Below are 13416 nucleotides of genomic sequence, written 5' to 3'. Positions count from 1 at the left end.
GTAAATAATTATTTGTGTTTTGTAGTAAAATAAACTCATAAAGTTTGGGAACCACTAGGGGAGTGAACCATCTCCTTAATTTAGATGCATTAAAATCCCACATCAATAATCAAAAGCACAATAAAGAATAATATTGATTGTAAATATAATAAATGTATACTGATCCACCAGTTCAAAACTGGAAAAACAAATGGCTGGATTGATCAGGTGCACTCATATTTCCTCCACAGCCCAAGAAGAATCCACCATGTTCAAAGTCTTCCCTGGACCCCAATGATCCCTTTAACGATGACGAGAAGGAACGTCTGCAGGTCGAAGCCCTGGCCAAAAAGTTCGAAAGCAAATACGTAAGTACCGCTTGATGATTTCGAGTTGCATTTTCAAATGTGTGGGCCCTCAAATGCCAAATGTCACGATGCCGCTACTGCTGACGTCCTTACAGGGTAATGCAGGGAAAAAGAGGCGGAAAGATCGGATGCAGGATTTGATTGACATTGGCTTCGGCTATGATGAGAGTGACCCCTTCATAGACAACTCGGAAGCAGTGAGTGGGCACTTACCATGGCAACAGACAGACATCACTATGGAGATGATCGATTGGCATTTAACATGCTGTTTACCAACTCTCTCTCATTGCTCTTTGAACTCAAAGGGTGTATTTTCATTCATAATCATGTCAGTGATGGATATATTTAGTTTTAGTCAATGAATTGATTCAAATGAGTGTTTTGTTTTTTCTTTAAACTCTGACATAGCCCCAGAAGTGCAGTCAGCCAACAGCGTTTTAAAATCATTGTGTCTTTTTCCTGTCAGTATGATGAGCTTGTACCAGCCTCCCTGACCACCAAGCTTGGCGGATTCTACATTAATACGGGTACTTTGCAGTTTCGAGCTGCCTCTGAATCTGAGGGAGAGGACAAAGCGAAAGATGAAAAACCCAGGGTGAGTTTCGCAATTAGCGATTGTGCCAAATGACATTCCAGCAATGGTTTATATCTGGTAATTAACAGCCGTCCTGATCAGAAATGGTGAGCTGAGACAGTTTTGATATTTAATTCTGCATTTCTAATGAGATCTTCTAGTGAGTACTCCAAATTAGTGAGTATGTTTACATGGACACCAGTAATCCGATTTTAAAGCCTCGGTCAGATGACACGATTTTTATTGTCGTTTACGAAAGTCACAATAGCTATGTTTCCATCTACAAATCCAAATAAAATTTATGCGCAAAACTGGAATATTGCATAAAAGACGTGCGAATAAAGCAGCGTTTCCATCCAACAAGTCAAAGCAAACAAAATAGTCACCTCAGGATTAACTTATTTAATAAATGACTTGCACCTCAGAAGGCAACCCTGACACGCAGTGAACGCGCGATGGCATTTGAAGCCGTGAGACACGGAGCACAGACATTCTTGATTCTGGAGGTCATTAATAATATAATAACAGCAATACTGAGATGGTTAAGGTGTTTTAGAATGACCATAACAACATTTCAGATGTTTTACAGTGTGCTCAGCCTGCTGGTTTGTCCATTCACACATTTTTTTTATCATCACATAATCTCTTATAAAAAATCACATGACCTTTTTAATACGCATACTGGAATTTGTTTGTTAAAAGTGTTTCCATCGTAGTTTATGTGTATCTTATCGAATAAAAAGTTTATCCTACTCATACGTTTTTTTTATGCACATTTTCTACAATTTTGCGCATCTTGGCGTTTCCTTCAACCCTTTTTTATGTGCATATCCAAAATGCACATAAACATATGTGGACAGAAACGTAGCTTATGTCAGATTATGCAATTTTTGTCTTGATAAAATCTTGCCTTGTCGTGGGTAACGAATGTGCCAGACTACACGTTCCTTTATGATCAGCCCGTGACGTCTATGACGAGCGTTATTTCCTAAAGCGGTCACAAGTGTTGCTATAACAATATTTCTTATCTTATTAATTACATTTTTTTTACATTTTATGTCAATCTCAATAAACACTTATGCTTGCTGACGACTAGGCTACATTATTTAAGGGCATTCATTCATCCATATGACATGGATAGAATCAAACTTATATTTCCTTTTTAATATTAAGATATTTTCTTTTAGATCTAAATGTATATTTTCAAGCCATGGCTTGCTTATTAAACACTTCCTCATCAGCATCAGCACCAAGGAAAAATCAGATGCTCAAGACATAATCTTTAAAATACTGACATATAAAAAAATTAGCAAATATATGACAGAGGTGAGTTTGCATGTTCTACCCGTGTTCGCTTGTGTTTCCTCCGGGTGCTCTGGTTTCCCCCACAAGTCCAAAGACGTGGTATAGGTGAACTGGGTAAGCTACATTGTCCGTTGTGTATGGATGTTTCCCAGTGAAGGGTTGCAGCTGGAAGAGCATCGGCTGCGTAAAACATATGCTGGAAAAGTTGGCGGTTCATTCCGCTGTGATGACCCCAGATTAATTATGGGACTAAACCGAAAAGAAAATGAATGAATGAATGAATATGACAGAGGTTTGTGATACAGCAATCACAGTGAAGCATTCATTAAATCCTTATTTTCCTCTGAGTAAAACAAATAATCCACTCGCACTATTGAGTAGTGGACGGGCACAAACAAAAATATAATTCGTATATTTTTCTTGGTAAAAATATCTTTTTGAAAATTTCGTTTGGTATAATTTGTATCTTTTAATTTATTTTTGTTGGTCCGTTATCTACTAGATAAAAAAAAGTAACGAATAATATCTGAGGTGAAGTGCTTCAAAACCAGTCTGCTAAATGCTTCAATGCCAAAACACAAACTAGGTTGTTAAATAAATAAAAAAATCTAGCGTAAATAAAATTACAGTGAAATATTCACAGTTTCAGAGAAACTTGTATTAAACTTTTCATTTTTAATGACAAAATCATCCATTGCAGGTGAGTTTCAATTTAATTAGTTTAGTCAAGTAATTTTAATAAGCAAGACAGGCTTTTACAATGTATTCGCAGAACTGAACATGTATCCAGATTAGCTTGGGAGAATGAACTCGGTTGGAAAGCTGAGAGAACTCAGAAACTCGTTGTAAGAATGCAGATGTCTGCACATTTGTGCCAGTCTGTCAAATAAAATAGCTTGAAACGCTTTAATATTTTAGAGAAAGTAGTTAAAGTTTGCATAACCAATGATTGATTGGACCCTAGACCCCCCCCATAATTAAATATTCAGCCTGTTTTTTTTTGGTTACCTGACCCACGGATTAACAGCAGTGCCTGTGGATATAGCTGATAAATTATGTGGTCCTATTGTCCACAGTCACCCACATGACGGAACTCGTCGTGAAGATCGAGGAAGAAATTAAACATGGTTGATTTTTTTTTTTTTTTGTGATCGTGTCATAGGCATTGATTGTCGTGAACTGCGCCACATTACACAAGAAGAAACGATTGAATCTTGTCACTACACCAATTTGTCATTTTTAACTCCCGTTGACACCCTACGTCAAGGAAATCATGACAAAGCCATGTGATCTGACCAGGGCTTAAAGGAATACTCTAAGAGTCTACTATGTAAACAGTGATTTTTTATTTTGAATACCTTAATCCGACTTGAGTCAATCAAACTAAACAGAAATCGAATTAAGACGCAGAGTATGGAAATTATAGTTGCATTATTGAAGTGCAGTACAGACATGTGAACACCAAACTATTACCATCGTGTAGTATTTTTGCCACATATTGCGACTGGATAGTCCATACACACACTGATGTCTGACACTATTTTCTGCACCTACCGAGTCAGTGAAGGGAGTCTAGAAGGGATACAGCTGCAGATACTCTCATCAGTATAGCATAAGTTTTGCGGTGCTGCATAACAGTAATTCATATTTTTACATTACTGTGATGGTTGGGTAGGGGTAAATACTAATAAAACACAATTTAATGGGTAATTTAACAAGTAATTCTCATTTTTATATTACTGTAAGGGTTGGGATAGGTGTAGATGTTTATAAAACGCAATTAATTGGTAATTTAATAAACAATAAGAATAATGAACATTAACTTTCGGCTGTAGGTGCATCCCTTCTAGCAGCAAGTGTACTGACTACTGAACAAGGGAGCTGATTGAAACGCACCCATGATCTCTGATTTATGATCATTGGCTTTGCTACTGTTAATTAAGCTAAATAATCAGCACGCTGTTGATCTGTAATACAGGTTTTAGTTGTAATCTTACCCCATGACATTTCAATCATGTGTTTTTGCTTTGTATCAGTAGTCAGTACTTCACATGACGTCTGTCAAGATATAAGGTTGACTTTTTCTAAATCCGATCACGCTAAGGAGCATGAAATCACCATAGTTTAAAAATCTCGGTCATATCATGCCACTAATTTGAAATGTGGCTTGAGTGATCAGATCACAAAACAGTGTGGCCTCCATTTACACCTCTATTTATAACGTGTCTCGACTGAGCACTTGTGATCAGATCACCACACACGAATGTTATTTCTATGTGTGAACAGGGACACTAAATGCTATATAGACCTGTTAAAGAGACAGTTCACCCAAAAATGTAAATGGTACTGAACATGTAAGACTTTAAACAGTATTTGAAACACAAATGGAGATATTTGGGTGGCACGGTGGCTCAGAGTTTAGCACCGTCACCTCAGAGCAAGAAGGCCGCTGGTTCGAGTTCTGGCTGGGTCAGTTGGCATTTCTGTGTGGAGTTTACACTTTCTCCCGGTGTTGGCGTGGGTTTCCTCTGGGTGCTCCCCACAATCCAAAGACATGCGCTATAGGTGAATTGAATAACACAATCACATTAACATTATGTCTATTTGGAGTGCCTGGATTAAATCTCTTCATTCGTTACTGTTAATATGTTAATACTGTTAATATAAAAGTTTTATTTTCTTTTATTTCAGTACAGAAATCTCATTAGAAATGTCTTTTTTGTGCTTGAAAGATGAAGGAAAGTCTTAACATTAGTAAATCCTTCTTGCGTAAAATATTCCTTCAAATGTTTGTTTTAGTGTTTTGTTTTGTTTTTGTAATTCATGAAATTGTGACTGTTGTTTTTTGTGATTGTAGATAAGAGATGGAGAAGAACCACTGATGAAAAGGAGGAAGAAGAAAGATGTAGCCGGTATAGAGGAGAAAAAACCCAGGAAGAACAAAGTAGCAAAACAAGGGTGAGGGGTAAACATGTACTTTTATTGGTAAATTGGTATTTATAGACCATTTCAATATGACGATATCATTGTTCCATGAACACTTTCTACTTGTTGTCAAACTATTTCAGAACTGTAACAAGATGCGATTCAGTCATAACTAATGTTTACACCGCTGGCATTAAAAAAATCAATATGTAGATTTTTAACATATTTAATATCATTAAAAAATCAATATGTAGAGCTTTCTGGATTCTTAGATCCTATGGAAATTCAAAACCTAAAACAGGAAATGCATTAGGACCATTGTTATTGTTTACATCCCTCAAAATGGTCTATAATTGTAGCAACTGCTTGAATAAATCATGCCATTTAAAATAATAATTATTTTATTTTATTTTTTTCAAAGAATGCACCAAGTAATTTGACAAGGACTAGTTTATTGACCCGTTGCATGAACTTTGATTGACAGATTTGAGCGATCTTTGTGCTAAGATGATGTGCTCCTATTTTTAGCTTCAATTTTGTCTGTAAAACAAAACAAAACATATAGTGGAGTTAGAGGAGAAACATCTCGGGCTTTTTAGAAAAATAATGAAAATGTGTTCATGTGGACTTGCAATGTGGACACAGGTACCCAACAGACTTTTATAAAATTTATGGAAACTCTTGTCATAAAAATCTAAAAGTATTTTAGAAGGCAGAGTACAACTGTGCAGAAAGTGTTGCATGCTAGTTTTCGAACTTTTATTGTATTTTGAAAACAAAATGAGGTTTTAATGTTTATGTAGGTATAGTACACCAATTAAAGTAGACTCTGGTAGCAAAACCTGTAGTGAGGGACAGCTCTTGTAAAGGCAGTGTCTCCCACACAAAGACTTTACTTGGGCGGGCCGCCCACGTATATTAACGGCCACCCAAGTATGTTTAGTGACACTTTTTTATTATTATAAACATCCTTTTATACTTTTTTTCCTTTGTTTCTGCCCAATATAAACAAACATCCGCGATCGATTAAGTAATGGAAAACCTTCTCTTGTTTACCTGTTTCGTATTGCTCGTTCTGTGTGCTCATGAACTGTCAACACTCCTACAAGCAGTCTCACTTGCTCTGCAGACCCACAGAGACGCACCTTTTTGGGAATTAAAAATTTGTCCTGCAAGGGTTTCTTAATCTTCTAAAATGTGCGGGATTCGGCTTTTGCTTTCACTTTCTAAAGCTGTCATTTGTTAATCGTATGCGTTTCTGCATTACCTTTTTATTTAATCCTACTTTTACCTTGCAGCTGACTGCGCTTGCACAGTCACGAGAGCGAGAGAAAGATTAAATAACTTATTCTTTAATCTAAACAACTCAGAAAAACTTTGCTATAAACTCTGAGAGGATGAAATGACTGGTGCAAAATATGTGTACACTATTAATAATGGTTAATCAACGCATTTGCTTCAATCTACACCTTTTAATCTTGGAATTATTATAACTATTAGAGATATTCTCTGTATTTATTCCTTTTTTTGTCATTTATTTCTCATTTGCTGTGTATTTTAATAATTTGATGATGGCAATAGATTACATAGGCTATTTTATATACATATCTAAAATGCTTTGGCATTCAAGAAACTAAGAAATTAGTTGTTAAACTTTGCATATTTAGTTAAATTTCCTTTAATATTTTTTTTTCTGGAGAAAGTCTTATTTGTTTTATTACGGCTAGAATAAAAGCAGTTTTAATGAAAAAAACATTTGACGGTTAATATTATTAGCCTCTTTAAGCAGTATATTTTTTCAGATTGTCTACAAAACAAACCACCGTTATTCAATGATTTGTCTAATTACCCTAGTTAAGCCTTTAAATCTTTTCATTAAACAGAAATTGGGGAAAAAATATACACGGGGGGGGCTAATAATTCTGACTTGAACTGTATTTATTTGCTCACAGACTGGCTGGTCTCAGCCTTCATCGTCCTGAAAAAAAGAAGAGGAAGAAACTGATGAAGGATTCTCTCTGTCTGGCTGCAATGCTCCGCCGCTTCACTCGAGAGAAGGAAGAGATTCGGAAACAGGACGTCAGCGGCTCTCATCTGGGTCTCACCAGCACTCCCAACTCCAACAACCTACTGCAGAACTCTCATTTGCACATTGGCCACACCAACCACACTGACCTCTCGCTCGCTGACCTGACTGCTGAGCCCGCCATGATGTCATTGCTCAGTTCGGCCAATGAGAGCGAGCTTCAGGATATCATGCGTGACTTGGACTTCAGTTCATTAGACGCAGCGCCCCAGATTCCCTCATCAGGCAGGGAGAACGGACAGGTTGGCTTGGGTTCATCATTGGGGAACAAAATTGGAGTAGGGGGGCTGAATCGAGGGCAGGCCGGGGTTGTGTCTTTTCCAACTCTTCCCAATGGACTTCCAGCCCCTTTGATCAAGCGCATAGAGGACCTACGAGCCGTGAGTCCTGTTTTTGTCATTTTTCAAATTCTCAATTCGACAAGTTAAAACCCACACACACACACACACACTCAAATCAGTCTAGTGTAATGAAATGCTCTGTATACACATGTAGTGTTAAGTGACTGAAGTTTATTTTTAATCAGGTCCCTGATGATTTAAGGCTGATTTTGTCTGCACATTTCGGCATGGCCTGTATTTTGATTTTCTATGGTGTCTGCTGGGTGCTAAAAAGTCTTAAAATGGGTTAAATTTCAAAAACAAAATTTTCATCGATTCGACAGTACGCACAATCTTAATTCAAGTTTCTACGATTCAGCCAATTATATTTTAAAGGTCAGGAGAGAAGCATAAAGGCAGTTGCACAAGTCTTCACATTGTTTTATATACAGCTGAAGTCAGAATTATTAGCCCCCCTTTGAATTTTTTTTTTCTTTTTTAAATATTTCCCAAATCATGTTTAACAGAGCAAGGAAATTTTCACAGTATGTCTGATAATATTTTTTCTTCTGGACAAAGTCTTATTTGTTTAATTTCAGCTAGAATGAAAGCAGCTTTTAATTTTTAAAATTATGTTTAGAAATGTGTTGAAGAAAATCTTTTCTCCAGTAAACAGAAATTAGGCCAAAAAGTAAATAGGGGAGCTAATAAATGGTGTTAAAAGTGTCACATACTGTATTCATGAGGTATAAAAAAATATAATTTCTGTCTTAATGTAGTGATGTATTCGCAGCCGCAAAGACACACATAAGCAGATGCACTGTTTACTAAGAGGACACGCGCATGCTCGCCAATGTTGGCTACTTCAGTGAACAGAACCTGCATAGGCTGTGAATAACGGGTTATAAAGTTATAAAGTTGTAAATAACGTTCAATTTGTTGCTCAGAGCGATCAGCCACCCGGGAAGTGTGATTTTTCTTGTATGATGTTTTTTTTTTTTTTTTTTAAGTTACGGCAGCCATGACATGAGCGCACTCGGCAGTAAAAGTGAAACCAAAAGCGCAAATCATTTAAATGATCATATCGCATTTTAGAGTAATGATTACGGCAAGCATTTTAAATGCTTTTTTTCTTTCTTAGCGAACACAAAGTGTGCATGAAAAAAAATGTTTACTGCGTCAGTATAACTACTGTAGCCTATAAATTGTTAAATATAATGCAAGAGGGAATCTGATAATGACAAATGTTTCAAAATGTTGAAAAAAATGGTCTAATAATACAAATTATTATGACAAATTACAGGCATACGTCTCAAACATAATAATTCAACGTTAGAATTAGGAATAGTTGTATCCTGATGCATCACTTTATTGTACATTAATGACCAGGACAAATTGAATGTCTGTTCAAGTCCGCCATTCCAAGTCTATACAAAATTGAGCAATTTAACCAGCAGTAGACCTACACATAGGCCTAATAATATTATTGCTGTTTTACCATATGTTTGAGAATTAACAATAATAATACAGAATCGTGAGAAAATCGTGATCTTGATTTTAAGCAAAAAAAAAAAAGTGATTCTTATTCTAGAGTCGTGCAGCCCTAAAATTCACAGAAATAATGTGCTGTAGGTCTTAAATCATTTTAAACAGGTCTTAATTTTAAATGTTGTCCAAGTACAGTTAGCCAATTGGACCAACAGCCATCCAATCACAAACAATCCATCTAAATCATTTTTTAGATACAATATATAATCTTTTTATTGCAAAGAGACAATTCACAACAGCAGTTAGACAATTTAACAGCAAATTCTTTTAATTAAATTCCCTAATAAGGAAAAGAAAACTAAAAAACAATTACACAATACATCATGATAACAATAGCAGTATATTCCTTTACACAATTTTCATTTACACAAAAACTATTAACAGAAGTAAGGGTGAGTGGACATAATATTTATAAATGGGTGTGAAACTTAAATTTTTATAACAGGAGTGCGTTAGATTGAATAGGAGTTATACTCTATTCATTTGCACCAAAAGCAAACAAACATATATTTTTTGATAATTCATGTAGTTTTCTTCATAATAATTATACTTTAAGAAGCCACAGCCATGTCACCCTGCAGCCCAATACCGGTTACTCACTGAAGCTAAGCAGGGCTGAGCCTGGTCAGTACCTGGATAGGAGACCACACGGGAAAACTGTTGCTGTTGGAAGTGGTGCTAGTGAGGCCAGCAGGGGAGTCCTAATGCCCCAGTATAGAGAAGGAGACACTATATTGTCAGTGAGCTGCGTCTTTCAGATGAGATGTAAAAAAAAATTCCATAGCACTTCTTGTAATAAGTAGAGATGTAACCCCGGTGTTCAAATTCCCTCCATTGGCCCTTACCCATTATGGCCTCCCAATCATCCCTATCGACTGAAATGGCTGTATAAATGTCTCTCCACTACATCTACATGTGGTGTGTTGTGAGCGCACTGGCACCGCTGTCCTGTGGCTGCCGTCGCATCATCTAAGTGGACACTGGTGGTGGTGTTGGAGAGACCCCCCTCATGATTGTGAAGCGCTTTGGGTGTATAGCCATACACAATAAATGCGCTATATAAACACACATTACATTTAACAATGTTTACTTGTCATTTTAAACAAAAGAAATAGAAACATTGTTGGGAAAAAAGGTGTATACAACTAGAGTTTTCTTGTTTTGATATTTTTCCACTTCCATTGGCCCAACCAGGCCATTACAAAAAATCCTTAGTGTTTAGCCCTGTATGAGTCTAAAATTCTTAAAGTCTTAAATTTGACTAGATGAAACCTACAGAAACCCTGATTTCTCATATGCTGTGTCCTAATTCACATACTTATACTACGCCCTAAAAGTATGCACATTTTTTGTGAAGGAAAAGTAAATAATTTTGAGTGTCTAACAGAAGAGTGTGCAAGCTTTAGGACATGCTACTTCCTCGTGAGCATCGTTATGTTGCTTCGTTGTGAGCCCTGTCAATCATCCACACATCATCAACATTTCTTTCATATTTAATTACCTTCCATATTGGAGAAGCAGCATCTGCCATTTGTGAGTCTTTCATGCAGAGAAATCTCCTCAGGTCTTTGGGTAATTATGAATTCAGTAGTTAATGTCCAAACATATCTTGATAGAAGTTCACATTGTTGTTGCAGATGAAATATAACATGGGAAACGCGGTTTAAATTGGTTCTAGTTGGCTAGATATTGATTAACAGTCATTCAAACAACTTTACTGATGCCTCTCTACTTGACTGTGGGTCTAGTTTTGCACCAACCCTAATCAAACACACCTGCTTGTAGCTTTCTGGTGATCTTGAAGACACTAATTAGGGTGTTCAGGTGTGTTTGATTATTGTTGGAGCAAAACTCTGCAGGGACACCGGCCCTCGAGGATAGAGTTTGCCCATGCCTGGTCTAACGCATCCACCGCGGTTTCTACCATTTCTATTTTTGTAATACTTTTTAGGATGGATAGTATGCGAATTGGGACGCAGCCGTAGCGTAATGCAGTATTTGCGAAGAAATTTGGTTTTGCGGGATAGCACAGTTCAAACTATGCAGGAATCAAGGGTAAACCAGAGTCTGTTTACACGAGTCTTAGAAATGTTTGTCTAAAATGATCTCTTTAAAGCCATCCGAAGGGGCTTTCAAATTCATTCTTCTCCCACAGGTTGGGATGGATATTACAAAATAAAGGTGATTTGAATGTTTCTGTGATTAGATGTAATGTGGTTTATATAACTGGTAGCTAGGTTTAAAATGTGATGCATTAAATGTTTTCACCGGAGGTAACTGCATAGAGGAACAGAGAGCAAATATACACCCACAAATCCACTCCAGGGACTTCATGTTCTGAAAGTAATACCATTTTGCTGTATAACTTTATTTTCTTCTTGCTTTTATTTATTCGAACTCAGGCATCGAGGCAATTTGATCAAGAGGGCAGAAAGAAATTCTTCACTCTGGATATGAATAATATCTTGCTGGAGTAAGTGAAATATGAGCATGTTTTCGTTCCGCTGAAATTCCCTGACAATTTCACAGGCTGTAATTTCTTGCAGTTGATCATTTGTCTTGTTTTCAGTATTGAGCTGCAGGTTCAGGAGCAGCCCGACCACGTGCGTTCAGAGGTTTACTCTCATCTAGAGGCCTTTGTGCCCTGTAACAAGGAGGCGCTACTCAAACGACTCAAGAAACTCAGCCTCAACATACAGGTATATGACTACACATTATATTGTGTCGTAAGTGGGCATTGAGGATTGATACTAGCAGCACCAGAACTACATTTGGTAATTTATTTAATTTTTTTCAATTGGAAGTGATTGAGATAATGTAGTAACAAGAGTCTCTGATAGAAATGTATATTAATACCAGATTTAAACAATTGATAAGTGGATTACTGTAGATAGTATCGTAAAAAGCATCGGAGACATTTGAGTTTGTCTACTTTGAACACACTTGAGTTCTGGGTACAAACATGCACATATAGACACGCATTACATTTAGTAGATTTATTCATATCTAGATGACGACCTTCATTTCAAAACAAAGATTGCACAACAATAAAGAAGCCTATAGTTATAAGTAGCTTAACATTGTATAACTCGCATCTAGCAAATGTCTTTGTTTTTCTGTTTGGCAGGATGACAGTCTCCGCACACCCTTGTTAAAGCTCAAACTGGCTGTGTGCAGCGTGATGCCAGAGCAGATCGCCAGATATAACATGGACTGCATGGCAAAAGTTGCAGCCAAGTAAGTCTTAATGTCTTTTCTCTGCCTCTTTCTGCTTTCATGATCTGTTTAGGCTTTGTGTAATAAAGTGTGGAGAATGAAAATGGGATATTATATGAGTTTGACTGTTTGTGTTACAGGCAGCAGATAGAAGATGGAGAGAAGAACGGATCAGAGGATGACGATGAGGAGAAACCAGGGAAGAGGGTGATGGGACCAAGGAAGAAGTTCATATGGGATGACAAACTCAGGTTAAATATCTGCCTTGTTTCAAACGGCAAGAATAGTGAGGGTTGACGCATAAATATGTTTTTCCATTAATGTGTGCATGTGTTGTTTTTCCTCAGGACTCTGTTGTGTAACCTTGTGCGTGTGAAGCTGAGCTGTTACCAGTTGGAGCAGTGCTCTCTGTCTGTGGAGGACTATCTCAAAGCCTTCATGGAGAATGAAGTCAAGCCCCTGTGGCCCAAAGGCTGGATGCAAACCAGGTGTTTTTTTTTCATATTCTTATTTGAAAAATTTGTCACATCCACAAACCTTGCACACTGATTCCAATGCGTATTAATTAATTCAATTCGAAAAACGTAAAACATTTCAGTCAATTCAAGCAGCGATGCTTTGTTCTTTTCTCTCTGTTATCACTTCTGAAGGCTCAGTTTGTGGCATTCTGTATTTTGCCTTTCGCTTGTAAAGTGGCTCTGAACTGTCAAAATTTGGAGCCAGATCTGTCTCAAATAATACATTTACAAAATATAATTCATACATCCACAACGCAATTCACATTTACAAAATCCAGTTTGTAAGTTCAAAACACAATGTGTAAATGCATAAATGCTATTCGTAAATTCAAAACACGATTCAAAAATACACAAATACAATTCGTAATTTCAATACACAATTCAAAGATACACAAATCCCATTCATAAATTCAATACACAATTCGTAAATACACAAATTCAATTTGTAAATTCAAAAAGCGATTCGTAATATACACAAATCAAATTTATAAATGCACGTCCTCTTTGTAAGTCTAAAACGCGATTCGTCTAATTCAGAAATTCAAAAATACAAAAGTCCTATTCATTAATTCAATAC

At 36.7% G+C, this 13416-nt stretch overlaps 1 protein-coding gene across 2 annotated transcripts in view; it reads left to right on the top strand.

The window, feature by feature from the left end:
• The window catches only part of ubn2a (ubinuclein 2a), a 32998-nt gene that overhangs the window by 2917 nt on the left and 16665 nt on the right, over window positions 1–13416 (top strand). For both annotated transcript variants that reach the window (XM_056459423.1, XM_056459424.1), the window contains exons 2-11: window positions 231–347; window positions 443–544; window positions 814–942; window positions 5084–5184; window positions 7104–7617; window positions 11508–11578; window positions 11675–11804; window positions 12233–12342; window positions 12462–12572; window positions 12669–12809. In XM_056459423.1, the coding sequence (XP_056315398.1) occupies window positions 231–347; window positions 443–544; window positions 814–942; window positions 5084–5184; window positions 7104–7617; window positions 11508–11578; window positions 11675–11804; window positions 12233–12342; window positions 12462–12572; window positions 12669–12809 (1526 nt within the window). The remainder of the gene's footprint in view (window positions 1–230; window positions 348–442; window positions 545–813; window positions 943–5083; window positions 5185–7103; window positions 7618–11507; window positions 11579–11674; window positions 11805–12232; window positions 12343–12461; window positions 12573–12668; window positions 12810–13416) is intronic.

This window comes from Danio aesculapii, chromosome 6, assembly GCF_903798145.1.
Source record: "Danio aesculapii chromosome 6, fDanAes4.1, whole genome shotgun sequence".
NCBI classification, from domain to species: Eukaryota; Metazoa; Chordata; class Actinopteri; order Cypriniformes; family Danionidae; genus Danio; species Danio aesculapii.
This window is presented reverse-complemented; position numbering and strand designations above follow the sequence as displayed.